The sequence below is a fragment of the Embiotoca jacksoni genome, unplaced genomic scaffold, assembly GCF_022577435.1.
Source record: "Embiotoca jacksoni isolate LCO1_2020_lvr unplaced genomic scaffold, fEmbJac1.0.p SCAF_14, whole genome shotgun sequence".
NCBI lineage: Eukaryota > Metazoa > Chordata > Actinopteri > Embiotocidae > Embiotoca > Embiotoca jacksoni.
This window is the reverse complement of record NW_027185274.1, coordinates 13391648-13416932: the sequence shown is the minus strand read 5'-3', so window position 1 is coordinate 13416932 and position 25285 is coordinate 13391648. Positions and strand designations below refer to the sequence as shown.

At 42.3% G+C, this 25285-nt stretch overlaps 1 protein-coding gene across 3 annotated transcripts in view; it reads right to left on the bottom strand.

Annotated features, from left to right (window-relative positions):
- Positions 1–434: 434 nt before the first annotated feature.
- The window catches only part of sik2b (salt-inducible kinase 2b), a 49993-nt gene continuing 25142 nt past the window's right edge, over positions 435–25285 (bottom strand). Inside the window, exons 5-15 of one of the 3 annotated variants that reach the window (XM_069148079.1) lie at positions 19951–20075; positions 19373–19496; positions 16484–16710; positions 14724–14876; positions 14083–14241; positions 11992–12223; positions 11600–11893; positions 7234–7391; positions 6384–6497; positions 6061–6152; positions 435–5312 (exon numbers count right to left, since the gene is read on the bottom strand). In XM_069148079.1, coding sequence (XP_069004180.1) covers positions 4682–5312; positions 6061–6152; positions 6384–6497; positions 7234–7391; positions 11600–11893; positions 11992–12223; positions 14083–14241; positions 14724–14876; positions 16484–16710; positions 19373–19496; positions 19951–20075 — 2309 coding nt within the window. In that variant the 3' untranslated portion in view covers positions 435–4681. The remainder of the gene's footprint in view (positions 5313–6060; positions 6153–6383; positions 6498–7233; positions 7392–11599; positions 11894–11991; positions 12224–14082; positions 14242–14723; positions 14877–16483; positions 16711–19372; positions 19497–19950; positions 20076–25285) is intronic. The other 2 variants (XM_069148080.1, XM_069148081.1) reach the window with 2 other exon arrangements.

Sequence of the window (25285 nt, the reverse complement as noted above, 5' to 3'; positions counted from 1 at the left end):
CCTCGGGTGCATTAGTTCTGGTTGAAGTGAATTCAGGTTCAGGTGTTACTCAACAGTTTGTACGGGCTCCGCTCGGCGTGATTCATTTTTCCAGGTCGTTAACCTCCACCCTCCCCGCCTACACCACCACGCAGCCCCGGGGCCCTAACCAGACGGCTGCAGTGCGGAGTTACAGGACAAATGGATAATACGGAAGACGGTGTGTGGTAGAAACATTACAGAAGTGTCAGCTCTGTAGTTCCCAATAACAGGGCGAAGAACACAAACAGCGTCAAAGTGCTGTCACAACACAAATTAAGTGACTCATCAAAGCTCGCACAAAAACATACACAAGTGTTATTCTGCTCAATAAACCTTTTAATCTCAACAGCAAGTTAGCTTATGTGTGGTCAACATCAATGAAGGTAAATATAAAACTGGATTTCTATTGATAGTTTGATTTTTTTTTTTTTTTTTTTGTTTGTTTTGTTTTTGTTTTGTTTGTTTTATCAGCAGGAGGTGAAATTATGATACTTGGAAACACATCCACTAGAATCTTCATGACTTTAGTCTTCAACTAGAGAAATATTGCTATAATACTTTTAAATGGCATACACCGATTGACCAACGAGAAAAAAAAAAAAAAAAGAAGCACAGTAGAGAAGCTGACAGAGAAGCTCCAAAACTCCACACGGTGGGTCGTACAGGGAAACTTCTGAGGGACTTTGGTTTTGTACCTTTGTAAAACCTGGCTCTACTTACTTTCAGAAAAAGAAGGAAAAAAGAAGAAGAAAAAAAAAAATACAGAAAAGAAAGAAGTAATCATAACAAAATAAAAGATGAAAGGGTACAACCAGAAATAATGGTGCTATTAAAAATCTTAATTTAGATTGAAAATACGAAAAGTAAAAGGCACACTGAATACTAGTCACGTTCAACACAAAATTCACCTCAGTGCGACCTGAGCGTGCACTGACGGTTCACTACACTCCTACTCTGTACAAAGAACACTCGTCATAGTAAACTGAGAAGTGTTACACTTTCTTGGATTTTAAATCAACAATCAAATAAAGTGTTACTACATGTGGTCTTTCTTTGAAAGAAATGCGTTTTGTGTCCATTATTGGTGGGGAAGAGAGAGAGGAGAAAGGTGTTTCCTACAGATTACTGTTCGTTTCATCTGCCGGGAAACAGCAGAGCAGTACGAACCTTCCCCACCTCCTCCGCTCTCGCTACGCCTCTTCTTCCCCTTGTTGTCAAAGTGCTCCAGTATTCTACTTCCACAGATCATCCTGTCGCCGTTTAGCCTGACCATTGAAAAAAAAAAAGAAAAACGATCGTCAATATATTCACTCGAAGGCCAAAATCCACCCTTTAATGCACTTGCACCATCAGCGTCGACAATTTAATGCTCTACAAACCTCAAGAGAAATGAATTTCATCTCCGGCCGGCCTCTCACACTTCAGTACAGTTCTTTCTTTGTAAAAGGACATTTTCAACACGACCCACAAGCTGGGCGTGAGCTTCTTCCGTCAATAAAATGTGGGTGTACGACCGTATAAACACGCAGCGAAGCCGACTAGTTTGTAAACTGGAGGGTGGAACGACTAATGCAGCCGCAAGACCTGTTTTGCAACACGTCTTGTGGACTCCGGTCTATTGAGGCTGTTGTTGCTGGATTTATTAGCATCTCTGCCCATTCGACTGTTAAATGCGAGGGTGACGCACTAAGCCCTCGCTCTGGAGATCAAAACTTGGCAACAGCGTGAGGATGCTGCAAAGCAGACGCGAGTGGACAGCAACAATTATGATTATCAACATATTGCTTCAGTCAACGACAGAAATTAGATTACAAATTTGGGGTTTTTGTGATTGGTCAGATAAATCCATCTGAATATGGCAACTGAGCGGTAATACCTAAATTATGACGAGCATTTTGTTTTGACATTTTTTTTTATAGACCAAACAATTCATTTAATTAAATAATCTACAGATTATCTGATCATTAGTTGCAATCCGGATCTGCCGTAAAACAGTGAAAGTACATTTTGGGGTGGATTTTTCCTTTAAGTCTCGGACAGGACTGCAGCAACAGTTGGTCCACGTTACTAAAGACTCTTGAGTCAGACCCCCTCTTTACTTCGGGGTCGGGTTGTGACCTCTGTGAGATGTGTGCTCAGTCCAGTCTACAAACTTTAGAGCGAGTGCCTCGTCTGCAGGCTGAAGAGACTACAAACACTTCTACAGTTTGCCCCATGACCACTGAAGGTCACGCAGTCCGGCAAGACGGTCGCAGTCCAGCGCTTTCATCTCAACCCCGTGACGTTCATCGTTCCTGTTATTCCGATTGGAGTTGTTTTTTTTTGTTTGTTTTTTTTTTAAATCGTCGTCATCTGTCAGTGAACATACATCTGTGTGCTTCAAGTAGATCAAACACAGTCTAAGTGCTGTAAGAAAAAAAAAAAAAAAAAAAAAAATCTCTCGTCTTGTTGCTTGCTTGCTGTCAGACAACTAAATCCAGTGTCAGGTGACTGATGTTCTGCTGGTCTTCGTCTCACAGCAGCCTCAACGTCAGAGAGGAAACATTCTTTCATGAAATCGAATGCAGGGGATCTTTAGGGGCCGCGCCATTATCATAAACATAATTTATCATTAAAACAACACGGAGGCAAGACTGGAACATTGATGATGTAAACCAGGATCAATCTAAAAGCCACAACTGCACTGAGGGTTTGTGTTTTTTTTTTTTTTTTTTTTAATATATATATTAGTTGTCAATACTTTTTTTTTTTTTTTTTTTTTAATTAATAAATGACAACAACAACTGTTGTGATGGATGCAGTAAATCTGAATTCTAAACTGCGCAAACAAACAATCGCACACACACGAGCGTGTGCAAAAGTTTTAAGAAGCGTAGATGTTTAGTTTCGTATCCACAACCTTCTACCATCTGATCGGTCCCACGTTCATTCCGCAGCGCTGATCTCAACACTGCCGGGGCAGTCGGAGATCACGCGAAGAGCTGGAAGCAACTGAGAAGCTCTCCAAGACGCTCGCAACAACCAACCAGCCAAGTACCTCGAAAAACTGTGCGCGGGTGTACCGAGGAGAACTGCTACTGTTTGAAAGGCAAAGGGTGTTCGCACCAAATACGGGCTCGACTTATTTTCTATATTGTTTACGGCACGTTGTACAAAGTTAACTATTAAATAATAACTATTTATGACTTGTTGAAAACATCCTCAGTTTCCTTTTCGTGCTTAAAACTTTTGCACAGTCGCTTCCGTACAGCTGTCTGCGGGCTTATCCCTGCACTTCCGGGACAAACGAGACAAGAGATTAACTCCTGGTTACATCATCAGCTCAAGTGATGTCACTTCTGACGACTCAGAGGTCCCCGGGAACCAATCAGAGTTGGCTGTACAGGTGAGGCTTCCACTTACAATCAGTCAACATTAAGGATTAATATTGCTTCAGTATTGCCACAAAAATAGAATAACATTGACTGTTTAACACCGCAACTTCTCAATCTAACATGTTAATTACATTAGCCCTCATTTATCAGGCGAACGCATGACCCACAATTCAGCTGTTAAACAGACGCGTGGCCATTTTGCCTGCCAAAACGGGTAATTATCCTCATCGTACTGAATGTGATGAAAGCAGGCAAGTGTGCGCAAGCGGATGGAAAAAGGTGGAAAAGCAACTCAGTAGTGTCAGAAATAAATCAGGATCAGTAGTTACAATTTACAAAAAGAACAAAAACAAAAAAATTTTTACATAGCCAACACTAAGTCAGACTAAAAGAGGAGCTTGGAGAGAGTTTAGCGCCGCTAAAAGCGCAAATGTAGCTTGTTTATGGTGTTTGTTTTTGTCATTATGACAAACAAAAGTTGAGTTTTTTTTGAAGGAATAGTGTATATGCTAGTGTTGAAACCTTTGCGTGACCACCTTGTTAGGCTTTGCAAATTAGTGTGTAAATAACTTTGATAAATTCTACAAAATGAACAAAACAAAAACAACTTTTAACACTTGAATTTGTGGTGAAATTCATGGTTCTATGATAAATGAGGGCCATTTTCTCTTGTTGAGTTTTTTTTTTTTTTTTTATCTACCGGAATTAAAAAAAAAAAAAAAAAATGCACAAAAGTGTTTTGAGAACCAGTCTATTGTTGTCGATGGTGTCCTATTTGAAATACAAAAAGCACTGGCCATCCATTGTGCTTTTGGTTGCCACTCAAGTCATTTCTAAATTAGTTCACTTCCAAACCATTTCTAGGTGAAAAGGCTCTCGCAGCCTCCGGGAGGTGCAGCAAACAACCCCCTCCCCCCCACCGGGCTGCACCACGCAGTCCTCACAGGTGGCACAACGTACGTGACAACAGTTGACTTCGCCAAGTCAGCACGGCGAAGCTCACACCGTGCCACGTATCGGGCCTGTTCCTGCCTCACAGGGCTGATGAGAACGAGAACTGACGAGTAGAGGGAGAAAGGGAGGTAGGTTACGGGAGGATTTTGGTAGAACGGTTGAAGTTCAGTCACAACTAAGAAATGAAGTTTGTATTAGTTGAACAAGAATGAACACTTCCTTCCTTGTTGCTACGCTTATGGCCTCCACTTACATCTATATTCCCTCTGCTCTTAATGCTGTGTAGGTTCTCGTCGCTTAATACGGCTTTCTGTTAACCCTGTCAGCCGGCTTTAGTTGACCAGTACGAAGCCATGCTGCGAGTCCACCGTCTCCATCATCTCACTGTCCAAGAGGGAGTCCTGCAGCTCGGGCAGGCCCAGGCCGCCTGACTGCCCCAAACCAGCCACAGCTCTGGCATCAGCCTCTCCTGGAGCAGGTGGGGGCAGCAAGGTGGGATCCAGCGAGAACTCGTACTGCTCTGGGAGGAGAACATCGCCGCAGGGCCCCAGGGCCTGCTGCTCGCAGCCTGCAGGGTAGCTGAAGCCCAGGCCGCTGGCAGAGGCCTCATGAGGCTGGGGATGGTGGAGCTGGTGGTGGAGGTGAGATCCAGGAAGCAGGTGTTGGGTGTAGTGGTGATGGCTCATGTAGGGATCATAAACCAGGCTCTCGCCGGGTTCCATCAAAGGGCTCAAGCTATGAGTGTGACTGAAGGGAGGTGAAGCCTGAGGACTGCCCTGCTGCTGGGGCTGAGGCTGGTGGGTGGCTGACATGGGGGGGCCCTGAGGGGAACTTTGTGATGCCACCGGGTCCAGAGCAGGGCTGCCTGTCTGGTAGGATCCTTCATCTATCTGCATCTGGTTGAAGTAGGCCTGCAGCCCCATGCCCTGTGGCTGCTGCAGGTACATCCTCTTCTGGTTCAGTCTACGGGGAGAGCAGTCGCAGCAACTTAGAACAAGACAACACTTTAAATCAAGAAGAACAAAAAGCTTCCAAAATGTTCCCAGAAGCACTTGTAGGCAAAATGTAGAATAAAAAGGGAATTGAGAAACCGGTATGCTGAATGCATGTTTTGTACAATTGGGGGTAATTGTTAGTTGGTCTCAGACGACTTAATCGCTTCACTATTTCTTCAGTGAATCTGCAGCGACGGCTGGAGAAACAATCGACCAATCAGAGCTTCGTAAATGGGATTAAGAATGGGGACACCGTGTTCCTACATAGCTAGATTTACATCCATTAAATATTGTGACAGAAAAATGGTGACAAGCGTGGATGTGATTAGCACAGCAGAATAAAGTGTCTACATCAAGTCGTAAGTCGACCTCCTGCTTTGATCAATATGGAAAATGTTAACTGCCACTACCAGCTGCAGAACAAAAAACAAAAATAATCTGCTAACATGAAATCGGCTAACAACACGATGTTAAGTTGAATGGATGACAGCAGTCAAAATGGAGCTTCGGTCTGATCATCAGGCTGGAAATCGTGGCTTTGACATCATCCCTGGGTGTTTCAGAAAGTTTGGTTTTTGTCAGTGTAGTAAAATGTATAACTCAACTCCAAGTGAACCCTACAGAAAAAAAAAAAACCTTGAAATATTTTATAAGATGGAAAAGAGGGAGTAAAACATGGAGGTGTGGAGGAGATGTGTACAGTGTGATTTATTTACCTGTGCTCCTGCAGCTGCTGCTCTAAACTTCGAGGGGTCTCCTTACAGAAAAGTTGGCAGCTAGCAGGACTGTTAGCCAAGACGTTGGCCTTCTAGGCAGAAGAGAGATTGGGACTGATGACCGTGCTCAGGATAATTACCATGGTAACCGTCTACTAACAGTTTCATCTTTGTTGTACCGTGGCAGAGCCGTTAGTTCCTCAATTTCCAAATGATATTACTGAAATGTTACGCAATGCAGTCATTTGACTTGATAAGACAGCTCTATAAACTCGAATGAACCAGTTGATCATTGAACAGAGTCATAATGAGTGAGACTGTACCTGTAGTCTGTGAGTGAGGTACTGTGTTTCCAAACTCTGTCTGCGGGACAGGAGAGGCGGATGCGGCCCACCCTGGTATAAAGCTAGGCCCTCCTGCTGCTTGCATGCCTCACCCTTCAACCAAAACATAAAGCAGCAGAACAAGGGATGTTTAGGCACGTGTGCTCAAAAGCTCAAGGGCCCAGCTCCTTCTTCCTGTCGGTTGATAAATTTGCCTTAAGGTCTGGCTGCTTCATTGTGTCGTCTAACTGAATTACCTTCGCTGCCTCCTGCCCAAATGCCTGTGTGGCGACTGATCTGGTCTGTCAATGGCATGTACCATCAGGATTACACATCAGGTAAATGAAATGAAAGCAAATTAAAAGGATGATGGGGCTCAAGCATCATAACCATCAAAGAGCTGCTTTATTGCATTATGAGAGAATGAAAAAAAGGAAAACAACTAGATCTTGTCGGCTTTCACAATTGATTTGGTGTGTTTATTTAGTTTTTAGAGGAAAGCAAACAGACTTTACTCAAACCGCAGTGCGTTTCATTTCGTGTGTATGTGTGCCCGTTTTTTGTGTGATTGTACTTTTTGTCACTACTACGGGTAAGTCTGACTGACTTCAACAATGGCTGCATTCATTTTGACCTCGGCTCCGAATGGCCCCAGGGAGGACGGGAGACAGTAAACAAGCCACAGTTGGCTGCCTCTCCTGGGGTTACACAACAGCCTGGGTGCCTGTTTTTGTTTTCTGGGCAACATGGGGTCAGGACAGTGAAGCATTGAAGCTGAGAACAGACTTGGAAAGAAAAGGATCTTGGAGAATATTTGCGTGTCTCTGGGTGATTATGCAGTAGGACTAACCTCCAGGAGGTTGTGCAAGTGGTGCTGTGGTCCCAGGGGGCCCATGGCGACCCCTTCCCCGGAGCCCATCTGCTCCACCAGCATCTGGACTTTGTTTAGCTCCAGGATGCCTTTGGTCCTCGCCAAGTTCTGAAGGTGCTGTCGAAATGCAACCAGACCTGAGAGCACAAACAAATCCCCACAACACAGAGTCAGTATATATTCCTGCAGCTGATCAATACAATTACTTTTCTTTTCAGAACAGGATGTCAGATGCTCACTGCTTGCAGAGAGTCGGGCTTAATCCTCAGTGACGTCAGCAAACTGGTTGACCGGCTAGCACTTTTCACCGCCCCCCCACTGACAATGTGACTGGATGTACGTCATGAGCCGCTGTGGGTGTGTATTTGTACGTGCACATGGGACACTATCGGTGTATGTGTGTGTGTGCAACAGCAAGTAGCTCCGATAAGACCCATCCAGTGGTGACGAGCTGTGGCTGTGAACGACAGGACCTGACTCACTGTGATGGTGGGAGTTATTTAAAACCGGAGTCAGCAGTCTGACGCAAAAGAATCCACCGCATCAACACTCTCCAAAGAGGATTACGAGAATTAAATAAATAAATACCAACTGGGAGCGCACAGTGTAGACTGTCAGTGTGGAACCAGGGAAAAAGCATATTTTTGAATTATAATTATAGGTTGTACTTGGCTAAAGTGCAGGTGATTTATAACCAGCCGGCAGAGAATAAAGAGGATGTAGATAGAGGTTGTTTAACGTTCCCTCTTATATTTTGGCTCTTCTTTATCCCTGATGCAGAGATGAAACAAATCCTGCCTGCCACCGACTAAAACTTAGAAAAGAGAAAGAAAAGCAAGAAATGGAGTGATTAGTACAGAGGGAGAAAACAGAGGGATGGAGGAGGGGGGGGGGAGTTATGTGGGTTGAAACCTTCAAATATCTGCGTGTGATTCATAAGGTGAATCACCACTGTTGTAATCGAAAGAGACTGGAGAGGATGACAGAGGGGAAGAGAGAGGAGGAAGAGATAGAAAAAAAAAAAATTGTGAAAAAAAGGGAGGGGTGTCAGTGAGACACTTTTATCCCAAAGCAATTTATATATATATATATATATATATATATATATATATATATATATATATATATATATATATATATATATATATATATATATATATATATATATATATATATATATATATATATATATATATATATATATATATATATATATACACATTTATATACATTTATAGAAGGGTGTGAGGTAACAACTGCAGCAGGGGTGTTGCATCTGTGTCATGGGAACATCCTCTTGTCTGGTTTTCCAGTGTTTTCTGTGGATGCTGAAGGCTGAGACGAGCAGACTTATGACACTTGAAGCATGAAGTTCTTTGCAGCTTGTTGTGACGGAGTTTAAGGAGACGTGTCGGATTTGGCATTTAAATGGCACTTGATCTGTGACAGATCTGTGAGCCCAAACCCTTTCTCTCAACCCATCCTGTCTACATCCACTTGAGACAGTCTCAAGAGCATGGCTGCATTCAGCTGTGTAGATAGAGTTATCGGAATAGTACAGTTATCAAAATGTCTTGTCGTTGGCTGCATTGCATTATGGTCTTTTGAGGGTTTTAAGAATACTGCACCATTTTAACATTGTACGTCAACAACACTGACGTCAGACTAACTCAAGGCAGCATTAAAATTGATGCAGAAGAGCCAGAGATATCATGCATTTGATAGTGACAGTGGTGATTGCCAGGAAATGTCGGGAAGAGAGAAGGGGAATGACATGCAGCTAAGGTTCGGATGGCTGGGACCTGAACCAGGGCACTTTTCAGAGCACACGAGTCCATGTGGCATGTGTAGTAATAACTCGACTACTGGGTTGCCCCAAAAACACATTATTATTTACATTTTCATACCAAGTGCAATGTAATGTCAGCCATATGTTGGTGACAACATAAGGCTGTGTGTAATTTCAAAATGAAAGAAACAACCACTATCATTGGAAAGGGTAAGTTCTGCTGTTGTTTTTGATAAACATTGTAAAACAATCAGGAGTTTGGGACTTATTCAACTATGAAGTACTCAAGTTGGAAAATCAGTAAAGTAATGACTAAAAATATGAATCTGCAGATGTTTGATCTGTCTTCATACCGTGATTATTTCAGCGTACAAATATGTGAGTTTCATCAATACAAAACTCTGGCTGCCCGCTGTCTTGTGATTTGTCTTTCATACTCATGCAGTAATGAGTCAATGTGTAATTTAATCAGGAGTAGTGGGTGTGGACGTGGATTTATGATTATTACGGTGATTAAATTTGATGTCATCTCAAAATGATCATTCTCTACAACACTTTGTCACACAGGAAAGTAACTGGTATTGATGGAAAGCTCAAGTCGTGCTGATTCATATTATGTGCATTGCATCTTGGTATGATACAATGCCTATAAAAAGTATTCACCCCACTTGGACGTTTCACCCTTTTGTTGCTTTTATACATGAAATCATGGTCAATATAATTTGGCTTTTTTGACAAGAATTTTCAAAAAAAGCTTCTTTCATGTCAAAGTGAAAACAGATTTTTACAAACTAATGTCAATTAATTAAAAATATGTGTGTAAAATAAGTGTTTGCATAAATATTCACTCCCTTTAAAGTGACTAACCTAATTCAACAGAGGTCCAGCTAGTTGATGCCAGCAGTGTCACAATTAGTGAAATGGAGATCACCTGAGTGCAGTTGATGTGTGTCAAGTGATTGTAGTGTAAAAACACCTGTCTGAGAGGTCCAGTCTCTGGTTCATCAGTATTCCTGCTACAATTGCAACATGAAGACAAAAGAACACTCCAAGCAACTCGGAGAAAAGATCATTGAAAAGTATAAGTCAGGAGATGGCTACAAAACGATTTCCAACTCACTGGGCATCCCACAGAGTTCAGTTAAATCCATCATTAAGAAATGGAAGGAGTATGGAACTTGTTTAAATCTGCCTAGAGCTTGCCGTCCTCACAAACTGAGTGACCGGGCAAGAAGAAGACTGGTGAGGGAGGCCACCAAGACACCTACGACCACCCAGAAGGAGTTAAAAGCTTCAGTGGCTCAGATGGAAGAGACTGTACATGCAACAACTGTTGCCCGGGTTCTTCACCAGTCGAAGCTGTATTGGAGAGCAGCAAAGAGAAAGCCACTGTTGAAAAAAGCTCATGAAATCTGGCCTGGAATTCGCCCAACGGTCAATTGGAAGAAGGTTCTTTGGTCTGATGAGACAAAAATTTAGCTTTTTGGTCATCAAACTAGACGCTAGGTTTGGCGAACACTAAACACTGCACATCACCACAAACACACCATCTCCACCGTGAAGCGTGGTGGCAGCATCATGCTCTGGAGATGCTTCTCAGCAGCAGGCCCTGGAAGGCTTGTAAAGGTAGAGGGGAACATGAATGCAGAAAAATATCGCCAAATCCTAGAGGATAATCTGACTCGGTCTGCAAGAGAACTACGACTTGGGAGAAGATTTATTTTCCAGCAAGACCACAACCCCGAGCATAAAGCAAAAGCTCCACAGAAATGGTTCAAAGACAACAAGGTGAATGTTCTGGAGTTGCCAAATCAAACCCCAGATCTCAATCCAATCGAGATTGACTATCCAATTGACTTGAAAAGAGCTGTTCACGCCCGATCCCCGAGCAACCTGACAGAGCTTGAGCTGTTTTGCAAGGAAGAATGGAGGAAAATGTCAGTGTCCAGATGTGCCAGCCTGATTGAGACATATCCACACAGACTAGTGCATCTACTAAATACTGACCTAAAGGGGGCGAATATTTATGCAATCATTTACTTTACCTTGTATATTTTTAATTAATTGACATTATTTTGTAAAAATAGTTTTGTTTTTTTTGTTGCAAATTCTTGTCAAAAAAGCCTAATTATATTGACCATGATTTCATGTATAAAAGCAACAAAAGGGTGAAACATCCAAGGGGGTGAATACTTTTTATAGGCATTGTAAATACTTCCTTCACAATTGAACCGAGAACAAGGGGTGGGAAGTTGGACGCACTTTTGAGTTGCAAGAGTTATTTTTTTTTTTTTTTTAATTTGATTTGATTTGATTTTTTTTGATTTTATACACTTTATTAATCCCCGAGGGGAAATTTCAACTGCACTTAATATAAAATTTCACATAATACAAGCAGCACGACCTTCTATAAAGCACAGATGCCTGTTTTAAATAAGGAAGATATTGAACCTATTATGAAGTCAAAGTAGTCTTGAGTATCTATAGAAAAGAGGCATTAGGAGAAAACAATGAATAGCTTTAGAGAGAAAATCCAGAGAACAGTGTGGATCTGACCTTGGGTGAGGGAGGTGTCGGAGGCGCGGCGTCCTTCTCTGAAACTGATGGGGGAGCGGTTGTGTGTCTCCCTATGTTGGGAAGTCAGAGCAGCCATTGCTGGGTTGGCAGGCCGAGCACTCAAGAAAGGCGCAGGAGTGACGCCAGGGGTGGAGCTGTTGGCTGGTACCACTTCAGTGAGAGAGGGGGGATCGTCAAGCAGACCAAGGTCACTGTGCATGGAGCCCATATCGTAGCCAATGTCTGAGTCCACGCTACCCATGGAGGGGTTGTGGCCTAGAGGGAATAATTTACCTGAAGGGGCAAAATGTATTCCATGTCAAAGCAATGATTCAGGTAAACAGTTTTGTTTCTTCATTAGATGCACGTAACAGAGTCAGATGACATCAAACCTTGGTTCGAAAGCCCTGGCTGGTTGGTGACCTCAGACAGGGTGTGTCGCCGCTGGCCAAATCGAGCTGTCTGATAGGCCAAGAGCAGGTGGGGCGGATCATCCTCTGTGTCGGGCTCCTCAGTCTCGATGCCCTCATCAATCGATGTCTCCATCATGTTGCTAGGCGACGAGGTGGAGGACTTGCGGAGGACAGTGGGGGGAGGTAGGGGGTCCAGCAGGCAGCCGTTCACCTAGATGAGGGGAGAGAGAAAAGAGACAGAAAGAGAGATGAATAGCTATACATTTAAAATGGAATCCAACAAGATGAAAACGGCTCCAAACTGAAAGACTCAGGACACATTCAAGAGACAAACAAAAATGAAAGTTATTAGTCAAACACCCAATCTCAAGAAAACACACTAAATCCATCATTTACACTTGACAACTTCGATACCCTGCTGAGAATCAGGGCTCCATTAGTTACTCTCCCACCTCTGTTTTCCTTCCACTCACCACAGTTGATCTCATACTGGGAGTGTGTGTGTGTGTGTGTGTGTGTGTGCGCACGTGTGTGTGTGTGTGTGTGTGTGCGCGTGTGTGTGTGTGTGACAGCATGCAGTCTGTGTGTGTTGGCGTACGAGTAGAGGGTGGGGATAAAGGAATGCAGTTCCAGGAAGTGAGCTTTGACTGAAAGGGCTGTGACTGACACACACACACACACACACACACACACACACACACACACACACACACACACACACACACACTGATATAAAATCACACACATAGATCTTCTGCATGAGTTGCCGCAGTAACCGGAAAGCCTGGTGTTGGTCTAGAGAGAGCAACTTTGCCCAATTCCCCATCTGCTTTCTGGAGTGTGCTGGGATAGGAATGCTGTTACTCAAGAGACAGACACACACACACACACTCACACTAAGGACTATAGGGGAAAACTACATTGACTAACAGGCAAAAAAGGGTGGGGGTCACAAAGGGAGAGGGACTTTAAAGGATGAAGAAAAGAGCAGTAGATCAAAAGAGTAGAAGATAAATGGGAAAGGAAAAAGTCTAAAGAACAGGAGTATGATAAAGAAAGCCAAAAGCAAAAAAAAAAAAAAAGATGAGCTGTTGGCTGCTTGGTAGGAAGTCTGGGCGGCGAGATCGCTGGAGTAGTGCAGCAGCTTCCTGTCCATGTGTGTTCACTCAGCTCCGCATTAGGTCACATCATCATCACAGGACCGCTTACATAACCAGACTCCATTCACGCAGATAACATGCACTCTGACTCTCCGCTTACCACAAACACACGCGCACACGCACGCGCACACGCGCGCACACACACACACACACACACACACACACACACACACACACACACACACACACACACAGCAACGTAAATCATTCTTTATTGGAGCCAGGAGTGGAGGTGGGATGGAAAAGAAATCTTGGAAAATGATACTGCGTGTATGTGTGCGTATGTGTGTGTCTGCACTAGAGTGTGTGTGTGTTTTGTGCAGCCCTGCAGGTGTGTGATGCCGTCAACTCAGACCACTGGGATCCGTGTTCTGTAATAGGCGGTAAGCCCAACAACAGGCTTGGAGGAAAAGGTCGCTGGTTGGCATAGATAAACAGGAAAAAAGGGAGAGCACTGTGTGCGTGTGTGTCTGTCTAGGAGCCTTGCTGGACAGGCAGCTGTCCTGTCTGATGTGAGTGCTGGCTGAGTGCTTACATAAGAGGACAAGTCAGCTGCATTCTGGCAGGATGACGTTCAAAAGAAGTCTGGTACACGTCCACATAAACACACACACACACACACACACACACACACACACACACACACACACACACACACACACACACACACACAGGCATGCTCAGGCATTTCTCTTTCACAGTGATTGGGCATACTTATCAAAGTGAATCAATGTCAAGTCTATCAGGATAATACTTCTGCAAACTGATAATAACCACAATATTCACAACCCCCATGACCAAAAAGGTGGATGTAACTGAGCTGTTACATGAGCACAGAGGACAAACACGAGGAGACAAAAAAAGGAGACACAAACAAAAATACATCCTTGTAGCTGCAACCTGGACCTACTTTGGGTGTGTTGACATCCTCCACCATGAAATTCTGCTCCAGGGGACATGCTGTCTGGGGGAAGGTGAACACATCGGAGGAGGCTTGGGGCACAGCGGGAGATCGCAGCAGACGAACACCCTGCGGGAGCAAACCCACCTGGGCTGAACCACTGGTCGACTGTGGAGAGTAGGAAAACATTAAAAAAAACTTGCACCAATTCATGGCCAATTCTTAACAATATCCTTGATAACAGTGAAAGTACAACAAATGGGTTCCGGTGAGTTTGACTTTATAATCCCAACGAGACAAGAAAGCCAGATCCTCAATGGAGAAGAAAATGAAAGATAAGTAGCACAGTGTTAAAAAAAAAAGTAGCAGTGAGCAAAGAAAATAAAATAATGACTAATGTAACTCAAAGAGATGCAAAAAACTTCCCCTTGGGGATTAATAAAGTAACTATCTATCTATCTATTAAGATCAAGGCTGGGTGGAAAGACAGCACGTGAAGACACGGAAAAATAAATGAATGGGCTGTGTTTGTCCGTTTTGTTTGTTCCCGGGTGCAGGTGTGAATAACGGAGCTTTGATCAGGGAGGCACAGACAGTAATCTGTTCACATTATTCAGAACCCCCTTGTTGCCTTAATGCCCTGCGGTTACCTTGACGACAGTCTGTTCGGCGATGGTGCTGGGTCTTCGCTGGCGGGCGTCGAGCCTTTGTTCGACGGGGAAACTGCAGCGATGGGCTTTGAGCCGCTCCACAAGCAAGTAGTAAATAGCAGCAAAGTGGTTGTAGCTTTTGTTCTGCAGAGACTGGAGGATGACAGACAATATAAATGTTGGTGTCTGCCAATTAAGTTATTAGTGAAGTTCACCCTCCATTTCAGATGACTTAAGTGTGACAGCTAAAAAGATAAGTTGATATAATGAAAGTGGGTTATTACAGCAGCTGTGGAGCTGAATGTAGATAAAAATACAATACAGAGAATGTGTGAAAAGACACAGAATATAGTGCGGACAAATGACTGCCTCTTCACCCATAGGTTTTGTCGATAATTGGCCTAATAATGGGCTGTCTAATTCTTTAATCAGGAGTGTGGTCCTTCATTTCGAGAGTTTTTTACACTCCAACTTTGCTTCTCTTCTGTGCAATCAACTTGCTCTCGTTGTCTCATAAAACTCCTGCTCTCAGATCGCCGCACCGGCTCTCGGATTTTTACGTAACAGGTGATGACCCTTTAGCCGTGTGGTTAGGATGCATACCACATGGACAAAAATGCTTTGAAGACAGTCCCAGGTTTGATTCCGGGCCTGCCTGACCTTTACTACATGACCGAGGGCACAAGATTTGCGAGGAAACATGAGCAAGTTGAATGAATGAAATAGGGGTTAAAGATGAAGGACAGAAAAGCAGCAGTATAACCGAGTTAAGACTTGCAGGTTTGAGAGATAGCGGAGCAAATCTGAGAACGAGCAGAGACTATTTGAGTGCGAGGGCAGGATTATGAGGGAGAGCACTACTCTACCTGAACACAAAAACATGTCAAATGAAACAAGAAATGCTATCAAATTTAAAGACTGTGCTCTGGAATAAAGATCGGCATATACCCAAATAAGCTTAAATGTTTCCTTTTCCTATAAGGGCTATATTAATGTTTGCACGCTATAATGTTTGCTTTGCTGAATAATGGAAAATAACAATCATTAAATGCTATACAATTAATATAACATCTAAAATTTATATTTGAAAAACGTTTTTCAGAATCATCAATTCAACAATGCATTCATGTATATTACATACCTGTACATAAATGTGTGTGGTTATGTGTGAGACAAACAAATACATAGATACCTTGATAATAAATAACTCTCCTCTTTCAATATAGTAAATCATAGTTTTGTGAAGATTACTACATTTGCCATGTGACCTTGCCCAGCTGTAAAATATTGTCAATATAAACTGAGGAATTTTGAAGAGACTAAATTGCAGGAAAGCACCAGAACTAATTGTGCAGATTCTTCTTTACAAAGAAAATGTATATATATTTCATATTATATTTTAGATGTACTTGAAGTAAGATCTGCAACAGACAACTCAAACCCCATTGTAACCATGCTTCACCCAGGAAAATACTTTTCCATTAGGCAAGGCAGGCCCAACTGCCCAAAGGCACCAACTTTTGGATGGCGTCCACAAAAATGAAGACACTAATTCCACATATTTGTTCTATTTCGATCTGTTTGTATGTTGTTCCATTACAACGCTGGAAACTGAAGTTCACCAAGCTGCATAGATGCACATAGCGAAATAATTCAGTTTGATGCCATTGTCCACTCTCACCGTTATCTCCCTCACAGTGTGAAGTCTTGACCTTCAAACCACTGTTGAATAAATAAACTCCTTCAAGCTCGGCTCTCACCTCTATAGTCTTGTGCTGGTCGATGCCAAGGCTGTGCATCAGGCGGAGGACCTGCTCACTGAATTCCCCTACCCCCGCCTCGCCCTCAGCAGAGAGAGGCTGTTGGTACAGGACAGGCCTCTGGACCGGAACATCCAGAGCCATCCACTTGTGCTCCTTAATCTGGGCCACCGACAGACGCTTTGACGGGTCCAGCACAAGCATTCTGCGGATCAGGTGCTCACAGTCTGCGTGGGGTGGAAAGAGACGGACATATTTTAGGTCACCACTTTTTAAAAAGGTAGAGGACATGGTTCGATAACATCGAGCAGCTATGATCAGCATCAACGCAACCCAAATGAATTGGGGGCAGAAATAACAGTTTGATCTTAAAGTCACCTAAATTCCCTTCTCAGCTTCTGAACAGCATGACGCTTCTCCTTCCTACTTCCCTCCCTAATGAGAGCTCCTCACCTCTAGTTAATGGTTAGATGAGTTTGACGTCAGACACAGCTGGATTCTTAACAGGATTACAGTTCCCCTGGCTACGCCGCTTTGGCCTGCCTGCACCCGTACTGTCTGCCCAGCATTCCTGCCCGCCACACAGCATCCTTACCAATTTACTGTGCTGCCATGGTCTTAAAGCGAAACAGGTGTGTTTTCAACAAATCAGCCCTGCAGTTGGTCATTAATTCCCTTGATCTTTAAAGCTTTATTTGTAATGTTTTTTAAATGAATGATTTCTAGATGTTCTTCAAAAACCTAAAAACAAAAAACAATTCATGTGCTGTGTTTAGGTTACTAAAGATGCTCACTTTTGACTTTTGATGTTCACATTAAAATGTACTTATGATAATGTATTTTTTATTTAGAAACTTCAGAGGCACAGCAAATAAACGTCTCAGGCATAAATTAAAATACTAAACTAGAAAATAGTTCACCGTCTTTCCTTATTAACTTACACTAACAGTAAATATCCTGTTTTTGATCACAGAATTAGGAGTGAGACCTCCGTGTTTCACATCACAGAGTCCAAGGACCTCGCTGCCGACATTGCCTCCCTGTGGCACATTCTTCTCAGTTGCCCCGCTGATCTACTAACGCCTGCTTACATCACATTTTTCTACCTCGTGCCTGGTAGTTCAGCCAAATCCTTTTTTTACACCATGATGTACAGTATGTGCATAATGCATACTGTGTCCCCTTCACTACACGTTTACCTCATGCTGTGGCCTCTTAGCACCTTGTGCAGCTGCTAAGTTACGATCTGCACCAAATGCAATCGCTACAATTTGTTTGACCCAGAAGTTACTCCGGCTCTGCTTGTTGCTGCAGCCGTGTACATGGCAACAGTTGAAGCGGAGCTTTTACTACCCAACAGGGGAGATTAGACTATGTAAAGGGGGTCAACGCTGCATAACCGTGTAGCTGGCTGGCTGATTGATTGACACTCTGTTCTTAGCCAGTACATTACACCACTATGACTTAACCACAGAAGCATCCCAGTTAACACTTTCAGTGCCCCAGTAGTGTACGGTTGCACCGAATCCCCCAACGAAGAGGAATAGTGCTGTGTTGCAAGAAGTTGAGGCTGACTTTAAGTTTATATCTATTATACTGATGTAAATCACTCCGTAATCAACAGCCTATAACCCATGCATTTAAAAGATAACCATCAAACATGGTTGTAAACATAACGACATGTATAAATGAAGTGTAACGCAAACTGCAATCTAGAATCTTGAAAGAAACACCCTATTTTGTCTCAGGTTGTGATTAGTGAGCTGTTTTGCTGCAACGCAAGAAAGAAGTAAATAAAATGCAACAAGCAGCAACATTAAGCTGCATGCAGCCTGTGTAATATCAACAGCAGAGGAGACAAACCACAACTTCTTCTGTAGTTAGTCACTAGGCATGGAGGAGACCGGATCATTCACAGTGCTCAGATGTTCTAATGAGAGTTTATTAGTGTGCGGTGCTGGGCTGTGCTGTGTACCAAAGTGTTGGCTGGTGAGAGCAACAGGAGGAAATAAGATGGACTGTTTCTGGATGAAGAAATCAGCACACTCTGTTCTCCTTGGTCGGGGAACAGGGGCTGGACTGGGGGGATGGGGAGGCGGGTTTGAGTGTCAGTCTGGCCACAGAGCTGACATTACACTTCTACATTCACCGTATGTCTTAATTGTTTCAAGGTCCAGAAGAGAGGGAGAGGGAAAGAAAATCTGGTTGACTCTCTCACCACACCTCCTGTGGAGAAGTTGCAGATGGGATACAGGGAAAGAGGACAAGAGCCACAGACCGACAGGATGATGTCTGACAGAGTGTGAGTCAAACAGACACACAAACCTACAGACAGACTCTCCGCAGAGGGACAGACAGTCAAGCTGCTGGAGGGTTTCACTGGCTCTTCCCCTGGTTACATAAACAGCCCCAGCTCTGGATTTAATCTGCAGCCAGCAAGCTAGCACAGCCGCTAACAGCAGGGCTGCTTGGAGACAGTAAGCCAACCTGACTCGGTCTGCAGCCTGCATGCATGCACACACACACTGTCACATACACACACATTACAGAGGACAATGACAGAGAGCCTTAAACTACATCCCCTTCAAATGAGCGTAATGCTCTGTCGCTAATGAAATGACCGCCTGACTGGTTGGAGCTACAAGAGAGTCTGCCAGTCAACATTCAGCCGTATGGTGACTCAAATAGGAAAGCGTGATCTATTCGTCTATGCGTCAGTGTTCCTTACAGGAAGTTTCATGCCATTTCTTTTTCTCGGTTTGACTTGCGTAGTGGAATAAAAATGACCGGAAGGTGTCTCACAAATTCACTGCATGTGGGAGCATTTACAGGAATACGAGATACTGAGGTGTCTCTTAGTATGTGTTTCATGAGCTCCTCTCTTCTTACCTTCAGTCATGAAGTAGGGGATGCGAAACCTTCCCTCTAGGACTCTCTGTCGGAGCACAGGCAGAGTGGGCCCATCAAAGGGCAACGCTCCACACACCAGCACATAAAGCACCACCCCCATACTCTAGAAACATCGAGAGACGCAGGGAACAAGGTCAGGGCAGGAACTAGGAACAGTCAGTAGATCATCAATTACAGATATAAACATGTAAATAATTATTATAATTTGCAGTGACACACATATGCACCTGCGTATGCAATGGCACATACCCAGGTTTACAAGCAAAAATATGGGAAATGATTACACACAGGAAGTTATGAACTGCGGTTGGGAAATTACACTCCACCACAGAATGTTTTAACTGGAACCAAACCTGCTGACGTGAAATTCAAACTTTGCTTCCATTGTTATATTTAGATTATGTTTTCGGAAGTGAATTACATCAGCTGATTTCATTTAGCTCTCTAAAGCAAATGGTGCTCAAAAGTGCACAACAAAGGATGACATGAATTTAAATCCATGTAACTATGTAATTTTGATGAACTATTTGTCTTCTTTATGCAATCAGTCATTTTACCCAGATGTCAAGCTGCGGGCCCTCATACTGTTGTCCCTCAAAGACCTCTGGAGCAGCGTAGGGCGGGCTCCCGCACCATGTGGCCAGAGGCTCCCCAGGCTGGAAGAAGTTCCCGAAACCAAAATCTACAGGGGGCGAAACATCAGGGGTGAGTAGGTTAAAGATAATGTCAAACACTGAAGTTTGTAAAAACTGTCTGTAAAAAGCCCATAATCCCTGTGAAAAAGTAAAGATGTGACTCTGTGAAGATCTACAGTGTAGCTGCAATGACTGACAACTCGGGTGGTTCAGCTGCACACAGATAAAGTCTAGAACAATGGTGGGTAATGCATTGTGATGGAGAGTGTCTTCATGCAGGTTATGCATTATGTAATACGTGATCCACATATTTGTACATTGAGGAAAGGGCCCTCTGTATGAGGTAACGTGCCCTGGAGACTGACATGAGGTCATCAGCGCTGTGCTCTGATTGGCTGTCTGTAGAGTGACTGAAAATTAGATCGTAACCCTCAGAGGAGAAAGATGGAGAATTTTGTAACTTGCACCTACAAAAATACACACAAAACGTTGAGAAGTGCACGAATACCTTTCATTAAAATCCAACTTAAAAGCTGCAGTAAAATCTGCCAAATCACACTGAGCCAACGTGCATGCCTGCAATCACTCAGCCAACCCCCTATTTTTATTTTTTTATTTTTTTATATAAGTTCGTATCCCTTCCACACATGTTCCCTCCTTTCTCATACCATCTCCCTTGTTCTCAAATCTTCTTCAGTAGACTTTGTCTACTCTTGTTTGGTTTTCACAAGACTTGCTGCTCATGCAGGAATGAAAAATAGTCTCTTAGACTGATGGTTTTCTCTTCATTGTAAATGCAATCTCTTCAATTTGTGATGAGCACTGGTAGTTAGTTTTAATATGAATGATTTTGTTTATAAATGAACTGTCGCTATTTATTTATTTATTTTTTTTAAACAAACAAAAACAAAACAACAACCTGACAATAGATTAGTTAGCTGGTTATCAATGGGATGGTGTCATGGGACCTGAGAGCTACAGGAACAGACAATCAGCTGGCTCACTTCACCCTCCACCCCCACTGTCTTTTCCATAATTTGAAACAGTTACATAAACAGAATTTTTTTGTATTGCAAAACAAATAAATAACAGATATAAAAAAAAAAAATCTGGCTTACATAATGGGGCTGGAGGTAATGTGGGTTCACACACACACACACACACACACACACACACACACACACACACACACACACACACACACGTGTAAAAGACTACTAGACAGATTGTGTCTCCTTTTCTTTTTCTTAGCTTTATTCCTATTGTAAGGTCTCAACCTTATGTAACGTAGGACTTATCTTGTGATTTCACACTTTAATAAAACTGAATTCTTAAATATGATCATTTGCAATTGAAATAATCAACAACACACTGTCCGTCTAATTCCAACAGACCACTAACACACAACATCTCCTATTGTGTTATTTTAGTATATTTCAGTTATTAGTTACAAATGTGACCATTGATGACTTTTTTTTTTAGGTACGCCTGGTAAATGCTACATGATGATGCAATCAATTACAACAGCCTGCATTTATTCAGGTTATGATCTTCAGTTTTAGTTTAAACCATTTCACAAAGATGTTTATTCAACTTTATGATCATTCTGTGCACTTTACTGTGGTGAGTTAAACTGAACTGCGTTATATAAGGGAGGTAGTTCCATTATTTAGCCTCCCATTATTGACATGAATGAGGTGGACCGAATTAACTGTAACTAATAAACTGGCAACTTAAAAATATTAAAAAGAGAAAAGCAGCAGATCCTCACAAGCTGGCAGCGCCATTGATATATGATTTAAAATATTAGGGCCTTTTGCTTTTTGTCTATCCGCGAACAAATTGTTTTGGCTCTAAAATTTAGACCCTGCGGGTGTCTGGAGGTCTAACAATTGAACCATATGCTGTGATCACAATGGTTATTTCTTGGCAGCGACCTTTGCTGCATGCCATTGCCAATCCCTCTCTCCCCACAACTGTCCACTTTCAAACAAAGGAAAAATGCTCAAAAAAACACTTTAAAAAGATGGATGATGATGATGAGGATGATGAGGATGATGAGGATGACCGCAGGCTGTTCTGATTGCACACATAAGAAAAAGGTGCAGGAGATTATAGTTTCTAATACACGTAGGAGTCAGGATTACAGAGATTAGCACAGTGCAAACTCCACCTGAAAAGGAGATAGCAGATTTAACGGTGTGCACGAGTGCATGTCGTCAAACCGTTTAATTACTGCAATGCAGGTGGCAGCAGGTGTGGCTGAAAAAAAAAAAAAAGTGGAGAGTAAAGCAGTGTGACACAGTCGGTTTATTACAAGTATGTTTACTGTCTGATGGCGCTGTGAAGGTGAGATGTGAGATGCAGGCAGAGCCGAGCCGAGCGGTGCAGTTGGTTTATCGTCAGAAGCTGTGACCCATTTCATGGAGCTGAATGCTGAGCAGACTGGTTGACGTCAAACACTCCAGCACGCTGCAGGCTACGAACGGCAGTCACAGCTCAACAGGAGGGGCGGGGTGGGCGTGCGTCGCGCACAACAGTATTAGCATAATATTAGCTTTTACATGTCACACTGGAACACTCTCTAACGGTTTATAACACCGTGTGTGTGTGTGTGTATGCATATGCATTTGTGTGTATGACTGATATCATGCAGCTGTAAGAGGACGGCCTTCAGCAGTCATTTGTAATTACAAGCTATGCATATTAATATAGTTATGGCTGCAGCTGAGGCCGCACTGCTTCAGATTCATCCTTCCTTTCTCCCTTTGTGTTCTCCTCTCCTCACATTTGCATTCACCTACAAACTCTTTCTTTCTCCTCAGGTTCCCAAAACTTCAGCCTCTTTTACTCTTTTGAAAGAGTTGACTTAATTAAAAGCTACCGAGTAACACGTGAAGAAGAAGAAGTAACAAACGCTTCCTCTTGCAAATGAAAAGTTAAATTATAAGAAATAAAAAGCAGATTTAGTGCACTTATGGGTTTTGCTGATACAACCCTACTTGGTCCGACTGGTAACATGTGCTGGCTAATATTAGAAAACTTTAGATAGATATTGTAGAGCCTGTAGAAACGGATGTTACTGAGTCATTTTGCTGACATGACGATTCTCCTCTATTTTTATAGCTTTTTGTGCCAAAGTTCAAACATTTGCTGCATGGTTTTTGTGCTCTCCTAACTGTTGAAGGGAGGACTCAGTTATCATACACCTTTGAGCAACAATCAGGATTTAACCACAATTGGAAGGTTGTTTCATCGCTGCCAATCAAATCTGATCATCATCACACCGCAGTCCTGAAGATGCAGATTAGCCCTCATAATTTTTCATTGTTTAACTCAAATGCCTAAGCAGGGCGTTTTACTTATTTTAAATTGCCATTGTTACTTTTTTTTTTTTTTAAATCTTGAATATTAGAGACAATTCAAAAACTTGAAAACAACCATAGGGGTTTCCATTTGTTTGGATTGCTGCAGAATCCATTGTGTATACAAAAAGCAATAAGAGTATCTTCAACATGTCCCTGATCTGGAGATTGTTTGAAATGTCTACACTGTTTAATTGACCAAAGCAACCTTTAGAATTTGGTTTACTTCCAGTGACATCACTTTGTGGATGGTTTCAAATTTGAAAAATTCATATAATGAGGCTATAAACACCCTTTTGTAACACTTTAGTGATATGAGACAATGTATGAGATGGTGGTTTTTTATTTGTTAAAATGGATCTCTGATACCATTTTTGTTTTGTATTTTTATACATGTAATATCAACACAATCCAAAACACAATATATACAGCATATTTCCTACTGCTACGGTGGCAGGGCCTCCTCTTCTTCTTTGATCCAGCTACTCGCTTTTGTTTGTGGTATTCCTCCTTCTCCTCCTCTCTTTCCATCCCCTTCAATCTGTCAACTCAAAACCTAAAAGAGGGCTGTTTGAAGTGAAAACATTAAGGGCACTCCCCGCTGCTACCGTTCTACTCTCCTCTGCAGCCACCATGAGCATGACCTTTCTTTGACTGACCGCCGATTAAGCTTCACACAGACTGAACAGAGGTGGCCTTTAGAGAGCGGGGAGGCACCACTGGACTGCAGGTACTGTAAAACCCTGAAGCATGGGCACCATGTCTGGACGTGCATATTCAGACTACTGATGATACGATTAGTTGAGAAACAGAAAACGAATTGATAATTTTGATAAAAGTGCTAAAGTCATCCATCAAGCAAGAACACAAAACCTCCCTGGTGCAAGGTCTCCCAAAAAAAAAAAGAAAAAAAAAAGGGATGTGTGAGGTTTTTTTTACCTGCATCATATCATTACTAACTGAGCATTTGGATTAGACGAGCGATCGGACTTTGGACTGTATTCCCGCAAAGCTGAATTAGAAAGTGGACCAGCAGCCTGGGGGCTGAGGATCACCACGCGACACTTCACATCGTTTGTTCTTTTTTTAAATTCTGTACATAAGTATGTTTTAAATTAAAATGATTCAGCATTACTACCTAATCTTGCAGAGCCTGAACTAATAATTATTAGAAATGTTATTTGTATTACACCATTTATACTTACTCTGCAGCTTTAAATTGAATGTGGTTCACATCCAATGGTACAAATAAATAAAAGCTTCATTTTAACAAATAAATTAAAAAGGTGGGAAACAACTAATTAAAAGTGAGTCTCGAAAGAATTTTTTTTTTTTTTTAAACTAGTCTTAAGACCTATTGATTTAGTATTTATTGTACCTACGCAGTTCATTTGACAAAAAAAAAAAAAAAATAAAATAAAATAAAGTGCCTTTAATAGATACAGAATAAGTACACAATGTACAGTGTGAGAGAAAAGAGGATGTGGGCATTTCTGCCTCATCTCTTTAGTGAGTTAAGCTAGCCCTGCTGTTTGGAAAAAACTAGCAATCTGAAGATGTTTCCTTTGGGCTCTGAAAAACGGACTATTTACACTATCCTGATAATGCAGGAAGACCACTGCTCCACCCAGCTAAATCTTTGCAAAGATGTTGGAACCATAAATGAGCACAAACTAGGTACAAGTTATAGCTGCAGACTTTAATTGTGTAATTTAAGTGATGCAAGTGTGCAGATTCTCTTCTACCTAGTTTAAACTATTTTGCTTGACATTTTAGAGGAAAAAAAATACTTTGTACGTTTCAAGTTGTGGAGTAAGTTGATCCCCAACCAATTTTCATTTCACATCTGAAGATATTAAGTAGATTAATTAACAATGAGAATAATCATTAAT